We start from the raw sequence: 24,412 nt of genomic DNA on the forward strand, positions 1-24,412 counted from the left end.
TAAGTATGCACAGGGTGGGCACTTTGAAAAATATGATATCCACATGTATTTCTTAAAAATCTCTTAAACATTTTATTCATCTAAACATCTACAAACTTGTTTTAAGACCTGTGTTGGTTTTATCTATTATTTGTGTCTTTATAAGCATTTCAGAGTCATCTACGTATGTCCTAAAACTGTATGATGTGCAAATTGTAGGTATTTTATTCTCCTGAAACTTATCAGCAGCATAACATTCATTCACTTTTGAAGAAATCCCAACTACTGATCAGCTAATAGATAGATGGAAGAGAGATAATAATGTGCTAGAAATAGATGGCTAGATAGATAGATGGCCACATAGAGAGACAGATGGACAGAGGGTAGATGGATGGATGGATGGATGGATAGACAGACAGACAAATAGACAGATGGCTAGAAAGATGGATGGATAGATACCTTCAAGATGGAACCACCTTGAAGTGAGTATTATTCTCAAAAAGTGAATAAAAGATGGAGTCAGAAATCAGGGAGAGTTAAACTTGAGCACAGTGGAATGTCATATGATCACTTATGTTTAGCCAGCAGGGGTCTTACCATGTGCCTTTCCTCCTACCAGGTGCTTAAAAGGAGTTGAACAAATCTGCTCCTTAATGTCTAATATGACTTCTAAACATGAAGCTCCAATGTGGTCTCTTTCTCTTTTGGCTCACCTGAGAAGTCAGCCAATTATGTTTTGTACTGGATTACTGGAAATAATAAGCCATTTTAATTTTAAACTTAATCTTTTAAAAAAAACATGGCTTTTGCTGTATTCTCACAGTGTGGATCACATTCAATAATAAATATAATGATTTTAAAAGGTCATAAAATAATAAACCATAATTGTTAACAATTATTTAGGGAAGGAAATGCCCCAGGTCTTATGGTTTATATATACTTTTTCCTTTAAAATTTATGACACTCTTTTAGGAAGATACTTTCTTTCCATTCTTGTAAGAGACACTGGGCAAGAATTAAGCACCGGAATTCACTGTGTAGACTTGACGCTGCTACAAATTAACTGGATCACCTTCAAAAACTCACTTAAGTTTTCTCTTCTTTGACTTTCCTATCTGAAAAAATTGGGAAATATCTCTGCATTATAGGTTTTCTTGCAAGAAATAAACAAAATGTATACAAAGTGCTTAGAACAGAGTCTGACAAATAGCAAAAACTTAAAAATGCTTGTTGGGATCATGTTCATTTTTATGAAGAGACATTGAAAATGACAAGATCTGTAATGTTCTGTTATACATGACATGGCTAAAGTCTTTGGGGAGACACGTAGTAAAACGCTGACCTACCTGTGTATCCAGTTTTGCAAACACAGTTGAAACCCCCTGGGAAGTTCTGGCAGATGGCCCCGTTCTTGCAAGGACTGGGGAGGCACTCGTTGATGTCCCTCTCGCAGGCCCTCCCAGTGAAGCCTTCCGGGCAGCTGCATGAGAACCCCCCCACCAGGTTGTGACAGGTGCCACCGTTGTGGCAAGGGGCTGGGAGGCACTCATCCACGTCCACCTCACACCAGCTGCCAGTGTATCCGGGCAGACACCTGCAGAGGAAGGGCTGTAGAGGCTCGTTGGCCACCAAGATGACCGGCAGGCTCTCCTGGCTCCTGAGCACTGGGCTCACGGCCAGTCTTCTCAGGCAGCTCCCTCCATTCTGGCAGGGACCGTGACTGCAGGGGTCATGGTCCACAGATTCCACCTTCACTCCACTCTGCCGAAACAGGATCTCTTTGATGCTCTCAAAGAAGGTGGCTACGCCACTGGGATTCACATACTGATTAGCACTTCGCTTCACAGCTGCCAAAAGGAACGTTCTGTTGTTGTCCTCGTAGGCCCCGTAGAGCTGCACAGCAGTGCCCAGGCCCGTCAGCTGTGAGCTGGCGATGCGCAGGAAGTGAAGGTAGTGGTTGGTCAAGAAGTCTTTCACCGAGGGCACGCCCACGCAAAGCAAGATGCTGTTGTCCACGGTGGCATTGGAGAATCCTGCAAAGAAGACGCGGATGCTACTCGTGACTGCGCTGTGAACACCGTCACTGCTAAGGACGGTCAGGTCGAACGTGCCATCTGTGGACCTGGGCTGGGAACTCAGGTCGCAAGTGCCCGCAGGAATGCTGAAGAGGCTGGTAACCCCAGCAGTGAGGGAACAGTGGAAGCTGTCCAGCACATCGGGGTCCTGGGGCTTCACTGAGCCTAAGACACCCCCAGGAAACAGATTGCCATAGTAATTAACAAATATCTCCACCGTGCGAGACTGGGAAGGGTTGTCATTTTGGTCTATGACTGTGATGTGCACAGTGCCTGTGGAAGACATCTGAGGAACCCCGGAGTCCCTGGTAACCACAGACAGATAGAAGTCGGCAATCTGCTCCCTGTCGATCTCTCGGGTTGTGCTCAGAACCCCAGCCGTGTTGAGACTGAAGTAGTTGGTGGCCGGACCTGTGCTGAGCAGGTAGTAGGTAAAAGGGCCCTGATTGGGAGGGAGGTCGGGGTCCGTGGACTGAAGGGTCATCACCAGGGTGCCGGGGCGTTTGTTTTCCATCACCTCTCCCTCACTGAGGGTCAGCACGGGCCCATTATCATTTATGTCTTCCAGCGTGACGAGCAATGAGGCGCTTCCCGTGGCCGAGGGAGTCCCTGAGTCGACAGCCAGAACCGTGAGGTTGTAGACAGGCAGGGACTCCCGGTCCAACTCCGCAGTGACCGTGATCTGTCCCGTCTGTGGATTAATGGAAAAGGCACCATTTTCATTCCCTGAGCCGATGAAATAAGAAAACCGGCTCCAACTGGGGATGGAGTCGGAGTCAAAGGCACTGACAAAGGTCACGTGAGTCCCTATGGGCACCCCTTCGCTGACCTGGACGCGGTAGGTGCTGAAGCTAAACACGGGAGGGTCGTTGGCATCCAGCACGGTCACATTCACGGTGACCTCATCTATGTCTGCACCCCTAATGCTGCCAAAATTCTTGGCCAGTACCTTTAGGGACACCCGCTCTTCCTTTTCTCTATCAAGAAGTCCAGAGACATAAATCTGCCCGGTCCTCTTATGGATCTGAAAACCTTTCTTCCGACTGTTACCAAAAATTAAGTAATGCACCTCCCCATCAGTACCCATGTCACGGTCACTGGCAAACACTTCTCCCACAACAGTGCCCTTCGGAGCTGCTTCTGAGATTTCAAAGTAGTAAATCTTGGAAACGAAGCGTGGCACGTATTCATTTGTCCCCTTCAGGTGTACGTTGACGGTGGCGAAGCTGCACCTTTCTTCATGTGGGACGTTGAAGGCTTTCACGGTGAGCTGGTAGCTCTGCTTGGTTTCAAAATCCAAGAAGCCCTGAGTGGTGATGACCCCCGTGTTGGGGTCGATGACAAAGAGGTCACTATCAGAGGACTGCACGGTGTACGCCACCACAGCATTGGCCCCGGAGTCTGCGTCTGTTGCGTTGAGGTGGATGACTGTGGTCCCACTCGGAGCGTTTTCGAGAACGGTGGGGAAGTATTCATCAGGAGCAAACACTGGAGAGTTGTCGTTCACGTCAATCACATTGACAGTCACACTGCAGTACCCGGTTCTCGCCACCCAGCCCCCGTCTGTAGCACTGATGGTCATTTCATATTTCTGGCACAGCTCGTAATCGAGAGCCTTGGCCAATGTTAACACACCTGTGGAGGAATTGATGGCAAAAGTGCCCTCCTCATTTCCCGAGGAAATGCTGTACCGAATCATTCCATTCATGGCTGTGTCTCGATCTCTTGCAGAAACCGTTCTGATGACGGCCCCGACCCTGTGGCTCTCAGGGATGGTTGCACTCATGTGGCTTTGAGAAAATTCGGGCGTGTGATAGTTTTCCTCAGTGACAGTTATTTGAACAGTGGCTTGGGAAGAAAGTGGAGGGTTTCCTTTATCCTTTGCTGTGACGGTGATCAAAAAGTTTTGATTCAAGTCGGAAATTAGGGAAGATGCTACTGAAATCCACCCAGTGTCATTGTCCAACTTAAACTTGCCCAAATGATTTTCATTAGGAATGAAGTACTCCACTTCAGAATTCAACCCAAAATCTTTGTCATCTACTGCAGTCACTTTGATTAGCTTTGTACCAACTTTAACATTTTTGGTGACGGGAGTAAAGTACTTATTTTTAAGAAATTGAGGTGGGTTGTCATTACTGTCCACCGTGTTGATGGTGACCGTTGTCTCACTTAGTAGGGGAGGATTACCTCGGTCTGAAGATGTCACTATAAAACTGTACCTGTTGATGTTCACATGGCTGAAGCCACTGATGTTCTGGTATTTTAAAACCTGCTTGTTGAAAATCTCTCCAGTGGTGGCATTAATCCTAAAGTATTCTGACTGAGACTTTATAAAATAAAACACTTGTCCATTTGGTCCCTCATCGGGATCTGTGGCAGATACCTGAGTCACTTTAGAGCCAATCTCGGGAAGTTCAGGGCAGTCCAAATAATAGGAGGGTCTTCTAAACCTTGGAGCATTGTCATTGATATCTGTGACAAATATTGTGACATCTGTACTTACGGTCCACCCAGAATCATGTGCAGAGACGCGGATTCTGTAGCGGTCTGTGTCCTCCCTGTTTAAAGGCCTGCTGACGACGATATCTCCTGTGCTGGGGTTAATGGTGAACGGGAGGCTTGTGTCCATTATGGAATACCTACTAATTGCATTTACACCGACGTCCTCATCCGAGGTGGTGACACGTGTAACCGTGTATCCTAAGGGGGAGTTCTCGGGAATGTGGGCACTGAATATTTGAGAAAAGCGAGGAGCGTTGTCGTTCTCGTCTAGAACGTTGATGACGACGTTCACCGAGGTACTCTGGGAAGGAGACCCTCTGTCTGAAGACTTTATGGTGAGCACATAACGAGAGACTTTTTCTCTGTCTAATGGACGGATACTTCTAATTTCACCAGTAACGTGATTGATACTGAAACTATTTTCTTGGTTGCCACTGACAATTTCATAATCTAACTGTCCATTTGGCCCACTGTCCTTGTCCACGGCTGAAACAGTAAGTATTTTACGGGGAGAAAGATTTTCTAATATTTCAGATACAAATGGATCTTCTTTAAAAATTGGGGAATTATCATTGACATCTAATACGGTTATGTCAAGTTTCTCATAAGAAGAGAAAGGAGGGAAGCCTCCATCTCTGGCCTCTATCCACACAACATATTTTTGAATTTTCTCAAAATCTAAAGATTGACTAATGGACACTTGTCCTGATAATTGATCAATTTGGAAAGGATTGCCAAGATTCCCACTTGCAATGTAGTAAGACAAAGTCTCTCCCCTCAAAGAGGATCCCGTGACGGTGGTGACAAGAGTGCCCACTGGCTGGTTTTCAGGGAACATGAACGTCTGCTCCTTGGCTCTGACTTTAGGGAAATCCGCCTTGTTCACAAATCTGACAGTCACTGTGGTCGAGTCTGTCTTTGGAAACAGACCGCCGTCCTTCACGTGTACGGAAAATGTCACTTCTGAAGCACCGTTGAGTGGTCCTGCTGCCATGATAGCTCCCCTCAGTGGGTCTATATGAAACTTTTCAGAGTTTCTACCCGAAAGAGAATAATGTAGCTCAGAGTTGGGCCCAATATCGGCATCTGTGACTGTCACCGCAAAGACAAAGGAGCCTAGAAAAGAGGGAGTTTATCGTTAGAATCACGAGGAACCCAGGTAAAACACATGGTAGTAGGCTAATGCGTTTAAAACACTAGATTGATATAACTTCTTTTGACTACAGCAGAGAACAGTATCTCCTCAATTTATCTGAAGTTCCCAAATGAAATCTGCTTAATGTTCTCACTAAAACCCATACAGTCAGGTGGATTAATATTTTTCAGTGTGCCTTTGAGAAAAACACCGGGAGAGAACTGGATACTCATTCAGAATCATGGTTCCTAAGAGAAAAATCTGTATGTAATACAACATTCCAACAAACACAATAATATGTGTGCTCTACAAAGAGCTGAGCTTCTACCCAATGAGGAAACAGCCTTGCTCTGTCCTGTGGTGAAACACCCCCTTGAATTACTAAGTATGCGATCTTGTCAACAAGAGGGATATGTTTTAAAAATTACTGTTGATTCATTATACCAAGTGTTTCATGGCAAAATTATTTTAATCTGTGAGCTACTATTACATGGAGATAAAAGAGTGCATATATAGCATAAATAAAATAATTATAATGTATTATGAAATAAGAACTGAGGAAGGATGGGCTCAACTTGGATTCCAAAATTTGGTGTTTGGAGTAAGTGCCAACCAAACAGATTGTAGTGGTAAGATGCAGAAAAACTTCCATAAGGACTTTTTTTTTTCAATATACTCATTCAGAAATCCTTCCCAAACAGCCCTACAGAAGAGTTTGTGACAAAAGTAATAAGTCTTTTATAAGAAAAAAAAAACCAAGTGACTCCTATTAATTATAGTAAGTCTAACGAAGAAAAGATGCGTAGGCATACCTCATTTTGCATGGGAGATATGGTCTTGCCCTGCTGCACAATGGACATAATTAGAATCATGCCTGCCAGCATCATTTCAGCTAAAGACCTTCATCAGGAACTTACGATTTGGATTTTTACATGTCTTTTTGATAAAATGTTGGCACATACATTTATGGATTTTATATTTTCAATTGGTATCAATTAGACTTTCTGAAGTTTACAGAAGATCAAAGATCACTAAGAGGAGGAATATTGAATCCATTTACTTTTTTCTTATAATTAAAAATATTTTTAACCAAGGAAAATTAAATTATAAGCTGTATTTGTGCCTATTCCTTTTTGAAAGCTCCTCTAAAAAAAAAATCAGAAATGACATAAGATTTGTGCAGTTCTTTAGATAATAGGCCATTTGTTACCAATAGAAATGATGCTAAACCAAGTTTGGAAGAGAAGCAGAAGGGTTAGTTCATACTGTCAATATGGATGTGATTCATGAATGGCTCTACAAGCTGAGTGGCTGATGGTCTTCCATCCAGCAAGAATGACATAGAAATAAATACTGCTTAGAATCATTTATTCATTAGACATTTTTAAACATTCTTTGAAGAATTGAAACAAAAATATTTATTTTCAACCAGTAATTATATTTAAATGCTTATTACCTCCTAGATAAAGTTTCAGGTACTGAGAATATGGTGTGAAAAACAGAGACAATGTTCCTCCTCTTAGGCAGCTCATACATTAATCGTACCAGAGGGGAGAGCCATCTTTGACTGTGAAATAATGTCTAACTTGTTTATAGTGTTCAAGGGATATTAAGAAATAGTAACAGGAAAGATGTGGCAATTATAAAATCCTATCCACAATTGGTATGGAAAAACAAGTTAATTTATAGAGTTCAAATCTTCAATTTCATTGGCCAAACAACCTGAAATTTAAAGAATTTGCAAAATGAGGCTGTAGCAGAAATATGTATATGTATAAAGATAACACAAGTGTATTCAGGGAAAACACCTGCTGTATAGTTTGCCTGTGTCCATGTGACCTCAGAATTGGACTGAGTACCTGGAAGCGCCGGGGATGGGATGTGGGTGACATATGGGTGATGTTGGAATCGTGGTGGATTGTCGTTGACGTCCGTCACAGTGACAAGCACACTGGTGGAGCTGGACAGAGCCTCCGGGGATCCAGCATCACTGGCGACCACTACCAAAGTGTAGTTGTCTTTGGTTTCCCTGTCTAGCAAGGCGCTTGTGATGATCTGTCCTGTGGATGGGTTGATGGTGAACTGTGAGTTGCCACCCATGATGCTGTAACTAAAGCAGAGACAGAGATGGCCATATGACTCTTACTGACAGACTCTAGCATCTTACTTACTGTAATTTAAAAACCAAGGCAGAAACACAATGAAATGTACTTCAAGTAAGACTGAAAAACAACAAAGGAATATGGCTAGAAGATAAATTTTTCAAATTTCATGAGAACATCACATCTGTCTTGTACAATAGCTAATGACCTCGAGGAGATCTCTGCAAGGTTTTTAGGACTCTCAAACCATGCAAGCCCACAGAATAAACCAGAGCACTTCTGTGTTAAATAAATGAGCCTGAAAATGTAAATGAGGGCCCTGCTCTTGTGCTGAGAGGTCAGTATCACAAATGATTATTTTAAAAATCAGCCTAAAATTATTTTTCTGCTATACGCCATGATAGACAGAAAATCAGTATCAGAGCTTATTCTTTAAAGACAAAACCCCGTGCCTAACACCCGCTAGCTATCACCAACTAGAGAGCTGCCTGTTTACACAGGGCCCTTCCTGGTGGCCCATCCGCTCCTCTGTCATTCCTCATATGGTGGTGTTGCTCTTTTGAGACAGGCATGACATCTTCATGGACAGTTTGATGCTAACCAGATTGGGTACGAGGCAGGACGTTCCACTAGGAACAGCCTCCCCCTGGAGAGTGGAGCCATCTGCACACATTGCGGGTGCCGTCTGGGTCCCAGAGGTCGGTGAAGAGAAGCTCCCAACCTGAAGGTTCAGAAACCGACTGCAGCCCCCAAATCTGACAGTTGGAGGTAGCAAGAGAATAGGTTTTTAAACATTTTCCTTTTATACCAACAAGGACAGAGCTTGCTGGAGTTGTGTTTCTATGGCTTATATCCAAATAAACAAATCCTTAGGAAATGTCTGACAGAAATCACAGAAGGGGAAAAAAAAAACCTCGAAGCCAGAGGTGTATGCATTTAGCCTATAATGTGCAGTTTAAAACAAACGTTTTCACATTGTATTCTGCTTTAGTTAAATAATGATAATGGTAATAATGATAATAATAATAATAATAAACCTTTTATGAGTTGATATTTAAAGAATATGAATCCTATAAAATTATAACAAAACAGGAAAAGACTAAAGAAGGGATTTAATTGAGAAATGACATTGGTATCAATAAAGTGTTGATATTTCTCAGATTTTCAACATACTTTTGACACAACCACATATCAGAATCTAGACTGATTGAAAACAGAACTGACTGTGTCTTTTGGAGCCAAAAAGATGCTTGGTACAGTTTAGTCACTGACATATATAGTTTGTGATATCTAGCCCCCTCATCAATCAATCAATCAATAAATAAATAGATCAGTGGTTCATAGATGAAGTCTTTAAAATTAGTAATTGAGGACTTGTAAAATACTCACTTTATTTATTTATTTATTTATGGAAGTTTGAAGAAACCTGGATTACGAGAAGTGTGCGATTTTACTTTGGAAACCTCCTTGTTATGGGGAGGATGTAGAACTTACCAATAATTTAATAAGAAAAAGAAGCCATTCATTCTGCCGTGAGCTTTCTTAACATCTATGGCAACATAGATCACGATTCAATCAAAGATTTGTTCCCTCAAACAGTCACAAATTAAAATGAACTTCCAGTGATGAAAACACGTGCAAATTTGGATTTGGGTGTTTTGCATACAGCAATGGGATGTGTCAGGAAGGAGCAACGTGCGGAAAGGCAAAGGTGGCCCTGGCCCAGGTTTATCTACACAAGAAAGGAACAGGTACCATGAACATGTATGCACTACTTTACACTGCTGTGCATGCTGCTGTCCATATGATTGTCTGTTGAAATGTAGTAATAGATTCAGGTTTTGAAAATTAAAGCATAAATTGTCATATTAATATGTGTTCTTTTTCTAGACTTTGTTAAGTTCAAAAATGCATGACAAGCGTATTTTGAATGTGAGATTCTGTAATGCCACAGGCATGCAAATTTGTCCTTCTAGGATAAAAAGAGAGGAAAGGCAGGCAGCTCTGTGAATAGAGGTTGAGACACATGTGCTCAGGTTTGGCTGCCTCTCTTGTTTGAGACTTGATTCTGTTCTCATTACCCAAGGAGATCTTTTCTGCTTCTGTAGTCCAGACCAAATCTGTGTGAGGTTTCAACTTTATTAGATTGGGTCTTGTGCTGTCTTCTGAACAGTTAAACATCTCAGCTGCTCTTTAAATATCCCGCATGTTCCCGACTTCTCAGTATGTACTGAACACTCTTGGGCTATTTACACATCCTGCCATTTAAAACTCAAAACACTCCAAACGGTTTGGTTTTTGTTTAGGATTTTTATAGATGAGGAATCTGAATGTAAAAGAGATTCAAATAGTTACACAAAGAAACTCACAACCTGCAAATGGTAGATCTAGAGTTTTAACTTCTGCCTTTGTAACTTCAACATGCTCTTGTTCCATTACTTAGAATATAAAGAAGGTAAAGTTCAACTGAGGGAATGTAGTGAGAGAGAAAAATGCCACATCGGGTGGCAAAAGCCAAAATGAATCTTTCAAAGTGATTCAAGGTAGTATTGGTTATACTGATTTAATTCAAGGAGAACCAACTCGTGCATTGCTGTATTTTATTCCAATATCATCACAGACTGTATGCCAAGGTTTTGCAAAATGTGGGATGTGACAATTATGTGAAGATTTTTGTTTTAAATTGTGCCATTAGAATGCATGGAATACTTTTTGAACAACAATTTTCTGGACCAATCTGATACTGATCACTATGGTTCAAAGTACAGTATAGCAGTTTTCAATGGATTTTCACACAACACTAGACGAAAACAGCATATCATCTTAACATTTTTATTCTAATGATAAATGAACAGATAGATAGTTGAAGAGATCAATTTTGTGAATATTCAGCTTTACACCAAGAACTTCGATATCTCAGACAAAATATCTCCTACTGACTGTCAGAATTCTATATGCTATCTTGAGAGGAAGTTTTCTCTATGTGACAGATAATGAATTATCAGATTTTCAGACTATCATGAATAAGACATCTCTTCAAAATTAATATCAGACACTTACTGGGCACTGCAGGTGACAGGTGAGGGTCAAGCATTTTCCATGGACCACAGCAATATGGATGACAGGTACTGAGAAACTATTCTGAATAGTTCACCTAATTCATTCAATTTATCTGCTAGAGAATCAGTTGTATTATTAGCATAGCTAGTCCATTGATTTTAAAAAGTTGATCTCCAAAAGTGTTCGGTAATTTGCACATACTATGTAATTAATAACAGTGGAGTCAGGATTCAATCCCGTGCAATTTGACTCCAGGATCTGCTCTTCCATTAAACTGAAGACTTCCAACTGAATCTCAGGTTATAGATTTAATTATTCTTATTCTTTGGTGTAGGACAAGTGAAGGATGGGACACTCACTAGCCTTTTGAGGTTCATACCCAGGGAGAAGTTTTACCTGCCACTCTCAGGGTGGTGCTAAGCACAATGACCCAGGCAGGCACAGCGTCATGACTATGGGCAGAGACTCCCCAGCGCCCCAGGACTCGTCTCCAGGACTCGTCTCCAGGAGCCTCTAGGAATTCGCTTCTCTAGTCGACCCCAGCCTGCTGGGACACAGTGTGAATGCAGGGGTCCTTCCTTTGACAACGCATGCACATGCCTTCTATGCCCTGGATTTCTTCCCCTGTCTCTGACCAGACCCTTAACTGCTTGGTGACATTTCCTTTGAAATCCACCTTTTACCTTGGAGAATTCCCGTGACACTCCCCAGCCCCTCTCTCTTTCCCCTGCTACACTCTCTCCTAAAGTGTTCTCCATCTGGTTCCCTGGTTTTAAATGTCCCCCAGACACTGATGACTCCCAGGTCTGCAAAGCTATTCCTTAGCTCCACACTCACGTCTCCAACTTCCTAGCTGTGAATGATTGCCACCTCAATTTATATTCAAACGGAAACTTCCAGAATCCCCCAAACTTGTTTCTCATCAGTCCCACCCACCTCAGTCAATGATGCCCAATCTGCTCTGGGGTTCAAGGCAAGATCTTGGTAAAGACAGTTCTGATGTCTCTCTTTCATTTTACACTGTCGATATCAAATGTATACCTTTACCCTATTGCCCGATCTTCATTTCTCCACCTGGGTGGTGAAATGTCCATCTTGTGTTTGATTCACTGTATTGATTAGTACTGAAATGATCTTGCTTCTTTATAGAGCCCCTCTCTACAGTTCTGCCTTACCCATCCAATACAAATACAGAAATTTTATGTTTTTTTTTTATTTTTTGGTTTTAAAATATATCCAATAGTTTCCTACCTAAAAATAAGCTTATAATCCTCCCAGGAGCAATAAAATGGCTGGGATGATCTGGCACCTGCCTATCTCTCCGGCCCGTTTCTCACTCTGGTCCAAATACACTGTCCTTCTTAGATAAAACACAAGGCTCAGTTCCACCACACTGCTGTACTACTACTAACTTAAAGGTCACGTCCTTACTGAAGCCATCTGCTAGGGTCCAATTGTGTCTTCCAAAAGTCAAAACTTAACAGCCAAAGTGATATTATTGGAGGTGAGGTGTTTGGGAAGTGGTTTGTCAGGAGAGTGGAGCTTTCATGGTGAGTTAATGTCCCTTATAAAAGGAATGGTGCCACCAGGCACAGTGGTGCATGCCTGTAATCCCAAAGCTTGGGAGGCTGAGACAGGAGGATGAGGAGTTCGAAGCCAGCTTCAGCAACAGTGAGGTGCTAAGCAATTCAGTGAGGCTCTGTCTCTAAATAAAATACAAAATAGGGCTGGGGGTGTGATTCAGGGACTGAGTGCCCCTGAGTTCAATCCCTGGTACAAAAAAAAAAAAAAAGGGCTGGAGCCCACTGTGGAGGCTGAGGCAAGAGGACTGAAAGTTCAAGGCCAGCCTCAGCAGCTTAATGAGGCTTTTAACAACTTAGCAAGACCCTGATTCTAAATAAAAAATTTAAAAAAGGCTATGGATGCATCTCAGTGATTATGAGCCCCTAGGTTTAATCCCTGGTGCCAAAAAAATAAAATAATAATAATGAACAATAAAAGGGCTGGACAGAGTAAGCTCACTCCTGCTCTTCCTTCAGGGGAGGACCCAGCCTTCATCTCCTCTGGAAGCACAGCGACATGTTAGTGAGGAGGCAGCAGTGAATTCTGCTGCTGTAGATCACCTAGTCTTGCAGGATGGACTAAGGCACTGTCTACAAATCCACGCTCTGTGTTGCTCTCCACTGTGCTGTCCTGCCTCATCTTCAAGCGGTCAACACTGGATGAAATATTCTTCTCTATCTGTGTTTAGCTGCCTACCTTAAAAAGAATGCAGGTTCAAAGTGTAGAAATCTTTTCTTCTTGGCACTCTTCTTCAAATCAGCAATTCCATAAATATTATATACTTATGACCCTCTTACCCACTATACCATCCTTTCCAATAGGGAGAATCAGTTTCCCAAGATGGTTTTTGTTGTTGTTGTTGTTGTTACCAGGCATTAACTGGGGGGCACCTGACCACTGAGCCACACCCCCAGCCCTATTTTGAATTTATTTAGAGTCAGGGCCTCACTGACCTCGCTTTGGCTGAGGCTGGCTTTGAACTCACCATCTTCCTGCCTCAGTTTCCTGAGCCGCTGGGGTTACCCAGCTCCCAAGATGACTTTGTTAAAAGAAAATTAGTAACGAACAAAAAATGAATAAATAATTGATGAAATCATCACAGTACCACTATTTGTGCCCTGGACTGACAACTGATCTGACCTCCTCCGTCCCTCTGAGCCACTGTTTTCCTTGTGATTTAACCCACTCTAATTGGAACAGTACCAGCCTACAGAGGGGGCATGTGAAAAATGATCTGTGTCTTTGGGACTTCTAGAAAATGTGGTAATCTTCTTCCACATGTTTGTCCGGGCCGGGAATAAGGGGATGAAGCTGTATCAACTGAACCTTACAGATCAGCTGTCTCTCCTTCTCTCTGAACAAGGGTCCACACTGCTGTTCTCTGTTACTGCTTGATTACTAAGAATAAGAACATTTGTTATTGTCTTAGTCCTCATGGTAGCGATGATTATTCAGCAATAGAAAGCAGGACTAGCTCTATGCATCGGTATGAAATTTCCAGAAAAATTATATTCATTTAATCCAAAGACTAGTGTTTAATGAGAAAATAACCAAAATTTACAAAGTCCCAGGTACTGACCTTATCACCGCATTTGCTGAAGCATCAGCATCTGAGGCATTTACCAACAAGACATCCGTTCCAGTTGCTGCATCTTCAGGAATTGATATGAAATACATCTTACTGGCAAAAGTGGGGATGTTGTCATTGATGTCATCTACGATGACATTGATTGTTCCCGTTCCCGTCAAGGCAGGGGATCCTAGCAAGACAAGAAAATCAAGTTCAGTGCTAAAAAAAAAAAGACAAACAGAATGATTTTTGACAACAATTATAACTAGGAGAGAGAATTTAGATAACATCAAAGCAAAATTTCTGAATATGTTAGACAAGCCCTAGAGTGGCTTTTCATTTCATCATAAGAAAAATATTTTCTTTGATGACCTAGAATTTGACATTGTTCCTACTGATTCTGCACGAAAAGCATGTGCCGTGCACTTACTCTATTTGAAAGGTGCTGATTCAACAATGTAGAACTCGATAGTATCATTTTCACGCCACAAAAGAGACACTACCAGCAATTTCTGGTTACATTAAAATAGTGCAAAGGAGACCTGGAGCAATCCACTGGCTGGTCAACTAACTTGGCTGTTAAAAACTGCATTCCTATTTGTGCCTCTCCCTGCTACCATCTAAAAATCCACAGAGCCTCTAAGGTGTTTAAATCCCTTTGTTCATACCAATGGGTACTAGTTTATAGAACTATAGAATAAAATAAGCTTTGAATTATATCTCAGAACTGTAATCTTGCACTTATGATTAATGAGCTGATGTAGTGGTTGCAATTAATTAACATGATTCACTTTAATTTCTTGTTTTAGTCTATTATCAGAGTTAAAACCCAACATTTAACAAGAATTTGGAAGCACTATCTGAACTAGAAAATTAAACAAGCTCATTTTGTGGTGAAGATCAGACACCATCTTTTGTTGGAATTTTGTGGGCTGTCCCCATATCTAAACACAGAATCATCTCCTTTGGTTGTGCTTTAAAAACCATTTTTCAAACTTTAACTCTTCCAATAAAAACAAGGAAGACCCATTTAACTGCATTTATCTAAAATAAGTCAGGCCCAACAGATTCTCCTTTTTGTCTATTAGATATTGCTTTTCCTCCCATAAAGTCATTTCCCTCTATATGAAGTTAAGTCCCGCCCATTTTCCTATTCAGAGTACCTTAAGTAAAGCCATCATTCACTCATTCATTCGTCATCTGTGAAATATTTATGTCCATACTAATCAACAGTAGTTTATAGAATTACAGGATAAAATAAGCTTCAACTTATATCTCAAAGCTGCAACTTGATTATCACAGAATGATGTTGAGATTCACAACCATCAAGTATTATTTTTCTAATAATCTTGCAATTTACTAATACTTTCTTTAGCACTATTCAACCTTTTTTTTCTGTGATTGTAGATTGTAATTCCTGATAGCATAGTACCAATCGGCTTTTATGATCAGGTATGTAGAAACAAAAATTAAAACACTAGAAAATTATGTAATGCAATGATTTTACTGTTCTCCTTTTGTGCTCTGTACAGGAAGCTCAAATTCTATGTGAAATAAAGAACACTTTAGGTGGACACTGTAAGAAGTATGGCATCTCCCGGATATTTCTGCAATTAAATTCAGGTTGCACGCTGGTAATTGTTTACACACACACACACACATACACATATATACATGTGTGTGTATGTATGTGTATCTTTCTCAGTAAGATACTTCACATACAGCATTTCATGTCATTATCATATTTTGAAATTCATAACTATAGAAATCTTATTTATTAATGTTTGATTTTACATTACAGGAAATGAAATTAACCCTCACTGTATTGGTTATAATTCACTACAAACTTTTTAAAAAAGATAATGTAACTGCCTTTACAATAGTCACTTATCATAACTGATGGTAAGATTATTCTAAATATTACACACACACACCCCAAAATAGATAAAAGAGTATTATAAACACTGAAGAAACATTTCCAAATGAGGCGTTAGAAATCTCATGCAGCATATTAATATCAGTAATTGAGTTCTCAGAGATACGTGCAAGAAGTGAATATAAATGTTGCAACTTATCTTTATAGATCAATACCGCTGTCATCTTTGTTTTGAAGCCAGAATTAGACAGGCAGTCAGTGTAGAAAGTTCAGTCGGGCCAGGTCGGATGTAGGAGGCCAATTTTGAGCAAGTCTGGGAGTTGGAGACTGTCCCCTGAAGGATCTACCTGTCCCTGCTCCCACCTGTTGCCAAGGTGACCTTCCCAGGAATTTCCCCCCAACAGGGAGCTATAAGGTTGTTAAAGTGTCCTTGTCTACTCCACCCTGCCCTTCCCCCTTCCACCCACCTTTGGCCTCCTAGGGAGCATTCCTGGGCCTAGTCCTGTCCACAGGAAGGAGAAAGGTAAGTGGGGGGAGGGAGGCAGGAGAACAAAGGAGTCCTAGGCATATAAAAAGGGCAGAGCACCTCATTTCTTGGGATACCAGGATACAGCAATGGCCCCTTCTCTCCCCTGGGAGAAGTCTATGTTTCCCCTTTTTAAATAAACCCTGCTTCATATGCCTGCCGCGGCGTGCGTCTCCCATGTTCAAACTCCAGCCTGTGGGAAGCAGGACCATCACAGATAACCGGTGGTATCAGTTTTATCTGTGGAACTTGTAACTTGTTCAACACCACAGACCCAGTGAGGAGGGCAGCCCAGATCTGACACCAGGGAGGCACCCTGGAGCATCCTCCAGCCCACAGCCCCCTGGCATTATGGGCAGAGGCTGCCTAGGAGATGCCCCCAGCAGAGCTGACAGCAAAACCAGGCAGGAGGCAGAGCAAGGGCCACCTGGGAGGATGCTGGCTATTCACCAGTTCAAGTCTGTGGGCTTTTGGATCCAAGAGTCTTGGCATAAATTCACAATTTCTCAGGAGCCCCATATTACTGCTAAAATAATTATTCAGAGAGCACTGCTCAAGACGGATGTTTAGCCTAAATTCTTTGAGCATGTATTTGATTACATACAGTTTACAAAATTAAAGTTAATGATCTGAATAGCGTGAGTAGTCCTCCTTCCGGTTGCATTTAAAAAAGTAAATGTAGAGAATATCCAAACGTTTGGGCAAAAGAAGTGCTAGAGGAAGGACAGATGCACGTGAGGAACTGAGAGATGGGGTAACTAAATCGAGGTCCCCAGGCAAAGAACAGGGAAGAGGCAGGGCTCTGTGGTCTCTCATGGATACCTTCCTCCCCCCTCTAACTCTGTCTCCATATGTGAAGTTGAAATAGTGAACAGAATGTACCCCTAAGAGGTAGTGAGGGGAATGGAATCATTAACCAGCTCATGACCCAGGCCTTGGATGCTACCTAGCACATAGTTAAAACGCCTTCTCTATTTACTCGTTATTGCTCCCATACTTGTTTCAGAAACAACACTAGGAGATTGGCTGACATATAAAAGCCCTATTTTTAATTTTATGGATTTCTATATTTATAGCTCTTGGGATGGTTTTTCCTTCACAAACCTTTCATCCAAGTCCTATGATAACATTATTGGGGAGAACATTTTGAATCACAATTCATCTTTAGTTTCTTGGTAGCATAGATATGAGACATTCAGTTCTCAAAAATGTCACAGCTTTATGGAAGACTCATTGTATTATTTTCAAATGCAAAACTTCAAACTTACTGTGAGATTTTAAGGAAGATCCGTGTATCTCTGATATGAACACATTGCATTTTAATCCACACGCTTCAACTTGTTAAGAAACGACCCAGCAACTGCCAAGCAAGGGATTTATCTTTGGTATTTTTAAGTGCCTGGTGACACACCACATGGAAAACCACATGAAATGACTAACTCACTGGTCAGGAGCATGTGATCCCTTTCTTTGTCTGTCAAGCTACATATTGTTGCTGATGCACGTTCTGAGTTAGGAGCAGTCAGGAAAAGAGGATGGAGACACAGAGGACTTTCAGTGAGTCCAGTCTTTTCCCACACCCTCCGGCCCCCCCAACCTCTCATTGGTCGACAAACGGCATGATGTGAGGACGTCATTGCTTGTCAGCTGTAGGCAGAAAAGTGCAAGCAGGGGAGAAAAGTGGGAATGTCACCCGATTTCACGGAAGTATCATTCCTACTCTTCTTGCCAGATGAGGGATGCAATTCCCCAGTCCTGGGCACCAAAGGCTGTGGGATCTCCTTGTTTGTGCTGGTGAATGAGGAAGCCATGTCATTGCCCTTGATTTTCAGTTTGTTTGCTTTTCTTCTTTTTTAATTCTCCCTTTTAACTTTGTGAAGAAATCATCCAGGGTGCTCATGTTTCTGTTTCCCAGAATTTTCCCGGGTGCCTCCCATGGGAACTGCCCCATGACGTTTTCTATTCCTTCATCTTCATTCCATTCAGAGCTTTCTGCTGGCTCCACTGGTTCACCTGCCTGCCTAGGGTTGTCTCTTCTTGTTAGTTACCGGGATGCTCACCTTCAATATGTCAAATGTTGAAAGCAATTACTGTCTCTAAACCAATTTATATATAAATTGAAATATATCTGTGTGTGTATATAATTGCATTCTCATTAGATACCAGATCAGTGAATGAGTATTTCATGAATGTAATACAACATTTAATATACAGATTCTATGAAACAGGTATCACTGTTTAATTTTTTTAAAAGAATTAACCATTTTTAAAAACATTCAGCTATAATGTTAAAAAAAAGAACCAATTTTGAATTCTTAAAGCATTCTTTTCTAAGCTTTTAAGCTCAGATAAAACTATGCCACTCTATTGCAGATCTTGGAATCTACATTATTAACATTATTATCAATATATTTCTGTCATATCTTCTATTAATCTGTAAACTAGGCAAGAATAGGAATAATTCTGTTTAAAGGATCTTTATAAAAACCTATAATAAATACCATTAGGCCTTGTAGTTGGTCTGTATTAACTTCTTTAGTTTTATACACACGGATCTGGTCTAGTGACCACATCACTGCAAGTTCAAAGAATTGAACACCTCTAGAAATACTCAATTTGAGAATGCAGGCCTTAGCCTATGACTGGGGTCATAGAACAAGGCTGGTGATAAAGGTCAGAATTTTGGAGCTAGCATACTCATAAACAGAAGGTCCTGATTAATCCTGAATCCCCTGAGATTCAGAGCAGGAGGAGCCGTGTGCACATGAGTGGATCTGATAATGATGAATTATGTAGGCAGCGGTGTAAGAGGCAAGATTGTTCAGTTCTATCATTTATGGAAACCAGATGCAACCAGAAAGGAGAGAGGGTATGTACCACCAAACCCTTGATGGAGGATAGTGCACCAATAAAGGAATGGAAGGCACAAATGAACACAAGGTCAAGGTCTCAGAAATTTGTAATTACAGAGATTTGAAGGGTGCCACGGACATTCACATTAGAAGTCAGAAATGCAATTATGATTTAAAAGTCCAGTTACAATTCATAGAAGAGAGAAGGAATTTCAATTTTCAATTTGTAAAAATATATGTATTATATATAGTAGATACATGTGCATACATGTGTATAGATGTATAGATGTATAGATATAAAATAAACATGGGTAAATGCACAAGGATCTTTTTTACATTATAGACATCAAATGCATCTACGTATTTTATATACACTGTGGGTATGTAAAGTACACAGATGTGAAAATACTGGTTTAAAATGCCACATGAATGGCACTTTATAAATGGTGCAAAAAACAATCACTCACTTGGGCTTGCGCACACATTCTCTCTCTCTCTCTCTCTCTCTCTCTCTCTCTCTCTCTCTCTCTCTCTCACTCATACACACTGGCTGCAGGGTACTCTTCCCATTGTTCATTATGCCACAGGTAAGGTAACCCTAGGCATTGTGTGGGTCACATCTTATGCACTTGAATTTGGGAGGTGATTAAACTAGTCCTGCCTTTACTACTGGTGGCTCAATAGGCTCAAATACATCAAAATGAACTTCAAGGAAATTTAAAATAACATCGAAAAAAGAAGAAGTTGTAGGTGAATGCTCCATCACCAAACACACGCCCGCTAAGTGTAAGAGACGAGTCCAAACAACTGATCAAAGGTTAAACTTTGTACAGGTCGTCTTTTTGTATTATCCCCTATAAACAAAACATGCTTTCCTGAAACATGAAAAGCTATTGAAACAGAAACAGAATTTTTGCTTAACTGAAATCCACTTCCTTGAATAAAGCTGATTTCATTCGTGACATTAACCACTGGGTACATGGACGCCTCAATCATGTATGTTGATTACAGTCAGATGTGAGCTTCTATTTTACCATGACATAAACACAATTTTTTCTCACAGTAAGTAAAGTATCCACTGAAAATGTACCAAAGTGAAGCCCTTAAATGTACCGAAGTGAAGCCCTTCTGTGTTAACCTTGAAGATTACATGGTTAGATTTAAATGTGAATCCAGAAAATACATAAAATAAATATGTATAGCATTGTCAATGTTACCAATAGCTCCCTATTTTTAAATATATTTTATCAAATAATACATTACTTCTTTATTAGTGGTATAATTATGTCTAAGTAAGTTATGTATAATCTATAATTACAATTTTATACACACACACCCTTAAGTATCACTTCATATTTTTCATTAAATCTCCAGGATCTTGTTAAAAGCAGCATATTTCCTCCATGTAATCTGCATACTGTATAGAGACAAGAAAACTAAAAGAAATGATTTAATCATGATATGAAAATTACAGTGAAATATGGCACAAAGTACTTTACATCATGGATCTCTGCATAAAAATGGCTAAATCCTAAATTTTCTGGCATGGCTATTTTACAAGAATACTTTTAAATTATAAAATAAAACAAATATTAATTATTTTATCCTTACAACATGCACATTGATAAATCACTATTCAGGGGACATTAAAATATATAAATCAACATGGATACAAAAACACTGAACTCAAACTCTGAAATCAACCTAGCTCCTAACTCCTTAGGGCAAATAGAAAATTATAGATTTTATGAAATAACTATAAAAATAGGCTTCAACATGTTTAAATTTTGACCAGATAAAACTAGAGAACTTTCAGAAAGACAGAAACTTCTTTATAATGAAATCAGGTCATTTTCTATTATACGTGATGTTTATCTTTTCAGTAGTATGAAATTTTTCTTTGATATTAGAAATAGTATATTAGTATATCAGTTTATTTTCTTTGTGTACTCAGATTTACAGCTTATATGAAGTAAATGAATGATAGACTGACATTTTATCGGCTTAATTCTATGGCAATTCTAGCTCTTATTTAACAAAAGTTTGGAACTTATCATTTTTATTTTCCATCTTATGAAATGAAGTTATATATAGGAAGATTTTTCACTACTAAAAGACTAATCGATTTAAAGAAACTTATTTAGATAGATGATTCATAATATTTATGTCACTAAGAGACATGAGATAAAGCCTTGATAGAAATCAGAGGAAATAAAACAACCACTAATTATCAACCATGAAAACAAAACCTTGAGATAAAAACTTCCACAGAAGTCACCCTAGCTGCCTTAGACTCAGGCATACAGTAAGTGGAATGCAATTAGTTTCTGTGGTTGAGAAGAACTCCAGCACCATCTGACTTATGGAATCACTGTGGCTTCCATAAACATTTTCAGGCAATTTTCATTATTAAAAATGCTTGTCCTAATACACAAGGCAAACTTCTCATGAAAACAGTTCTAACAAAATACATTCTTTCTGGAACATTTAGAAAATAACTCTTCAGATGTAAAATGTCATGACACAATTCTAACCTCTCCTCTGATTGCAGAGCCATCTGTATGTACTGCAATGACTCCCATCAGCTAAACAATGTGACAGACAGTATTGATTGAAAATGTCACCATGTCCTCACTAGGAAAGTACAGCAGGGTGGCTTGTCCTCTTAGCTGTTGACATACACTTTTGCAAAAACATCTTGGTTCTTCTCCATCAAAAACTAATTTCCAATCAATCAGCACAGGAATGCGGCTCATTCCCTTTTTCATGGGGTGATAAATACCCTTAATTAGAAATGCTAATTACTCAACTTTCCCCCACAGACAGGTTAATTATGTTAACACACAGACACTCCATAATGGAACTTTTTGGCTAAATCTATAGCCAGAACACCTCTGTCTCGTTAGCATATTAGACTCTGGATATATAATATACAATGGGTATAATTCATGCACAGACTAGTCTCCCACCTCATGTGAAATGCAAACACCCCCCCCCCCAGATGACTGCATTCTATGATGCATGTTCCATAACCCAGCGTCTTACCTAACATTTGCTCTGCACACTGCACTTTACAGAACCCCAGGGGTGCACATTTCTTGGTTTGATGAAGAGAGTGATCCTGTGGTTTCTGATTTATGAAAAATCCTACTTTATGAAGTTTATGAACTATTTTAATGATAGATGACCACAAGTTTGTTTTTGTTTTTGTTGTTGTTGTTGTACTCTGCACTCCTTTTAATAGGAAAGAAATCCATCCTACAAAGAGAGACTATTATAGACATGGTCTATATAAAAAAAGAATATGGCAGACCAGTGAAGAGGGGGAGATGGTGAGTACTTAGCAAGGTGCTTCCTGGTGTTTCAAATCCTGTACTCGCTGATAAACGGACGCATGAAACATAAGTCATGTAGCTTCATTTTTCTTAATGAGGTTTTGTTTCTTTTTTTTAATTTTTAGTCCATAAAATTGGAAGAAATATCTAACTGGGCTGTTTAGATTAAATGAGATGATACAGCACAGCTCCTGAGTGCAGGGGAATTCAGTGTGACAGAACAGCAGCATCCTAATGTCTCTGCCTTCCCAAGCTGTATCTGTACCTGACTGTCTTCTTCAGAACTACACCTTTTTATCTAGCTTTCCACTTGAGATTTCCAATGACGAGGTCATTGTATCTTAAAGATAACATGACAAAAAAACAATTCTTGACACTTGCCCTAAAATCTCGACTGTCTTCATCTACAAATTGCCCAGGCCAATTGTTTAGGATTCCTGGACGGCTTCTCTGGCTTCCTTAATTCCTACGCCTCCAATTCCATCCTTGAGTCCAGTTGGCTCAACTTGTTAACTGGATAAAGTGAGTAATTCTTGACACCTGATGGGATTCAGAACACACCACCCTAAAGGGTGACATCTGGGCCTATTAAAGTCTGAATGGGAAGGAGCTGGGAATGGTGGCTGCAGAAAGGACCCACGGCTTCTCCTCCCCTGAAGCAGGTCCTAGAAGTGGGTGTCCTCCCCTCCTCCCTGAAGACACAGTGGCTGGCTGCTCCCCCAGTTCCCTCAGTTTGTCCCCTCTCCACTCCTCTCCAGACCCGTACAGACACCTGCAGGCGACTTGCTCTTGGTCTCCCTCCCCTTTGGCAGTCTCAGGGTCACTCAGAACTCCTGTTAAATACTCTTCCCTCTTTGGTCTTGCTAATTTACAGGGTCCCACCGCTGACCCCCAAGGAGCACAGGGAAAGGGAGACTCTTCCACACCACACTCAGCTGATTTCAGACACCACCCTCAGGGACTAGTGGCTCTTAGCCACCGTCTCTCCTTTCTTCTCGGTCACTGCTCCCGACTCTCTTCTTCACAGAACCAGTTATGCTCACACCCCAGCACTCCCCTGTCCAGAGCCCTGGTGAGGCTTCACCTGGGCCTCAGAGGTCACACAGGTGATGGGCCCTCGCCTGGGCTGCCAGGGCTCCTTTCCTCCTGGTTCCAGTCCACCCCGAGTCCAGCTACTCATCCCCACTGCAGGGACTCAGGTCCACACCACCCCACTTAGGAATCCCCCCTCTCACCCCCCTGACTCTGCACCTCCAGTTCCCTCTCTCCAGACACCCCAAGGGCTTCGTTTAACTCATGGCCTTTTTCTTCTACCAGCGATTAGGATGTCTGAAGATGCTGCTCCCTAAACACTTCCTGACAAATCCGTATCGGCACGCTTGTTATATACTATTAAACCCCACAAAACAGAATGGTCTTATTGGCTATAATCAGAACATACTTACAGGGTATATTAAGTTAGCATCACAATCTGATTGCAATAAACACAAAATGATAACTGGTAGTGGTGATTAGCAATCTCATCATCCTCTACCTGAAAAGACTAATAAATTCTCTGTATCTTCTCCTACTTAATCATTTCATTTGAACCATGCCCAAAAGCTACTTTCAAAAGAGCATTATTAAAATTACTGATTCCTGATTTGGCTTCACTTAAGAATGTTTTGAAAATCTTATTTCTTTAGGGAAAGGAAAATAAGCATTGAATATTTTACTCATTAAAGTGTAATGAATAGATTATGAAAAGAAACAGGTTTTTAAATTACATTTTTTTGAACTTGATGTTGAGCCGAGAGTCAGTAGGATATTTTAAGGAGTATCTTGATTTCCTAAA

At 40.7% G+C, this 24,412-nt stretch overlaps 1 protein-coding gene across 1 annotated transcript in view; it reads right to left on the reverse strand.

Annotated features, from left to right (window-relative positions):
- Nucleotides 1–24,412, reverse strand: part of FAT4 (FAT atypical cadherin 4) — a 155,550-nt gene that overhangs the window by 31,116 nt on the left and 100,022 nt on the right. The window contains exons 8-10 of the mRNA XM_081303696.1: nucleotides 13,999–14,179; nucleotides 7,554–7,804; nucleotides 1,326–5,675 (exon numbers count right to left, since the gene is read on the reverse strand). Of these exons, the coding sequence (XP_081159822.1) occupies nucleotides 1,326–5,675; nucleotides 7,554–7,804; nucleotides 13,999–14,179 (4,782 nt within the window). The remainder of the gene's footprint in view (nucleotides 1–1,325; nucleotides 5,676–7,553; nucleotides 7,805–13,998; nucleotides 14,180–24,412) is intronic.

Source organism: Spermophilus citellus, assembly GCF_964194105.1.
Source record: "Spermophilus citellus genome assembly, chromosome: 8".
Classification (NCBI taxonomy): domain Eukaryota; kingdom Metazoa; phylum Chordata; class Mammalia; order Rodentia; family Sciuridae; genus Spermophilus; species Spermophilus citellus.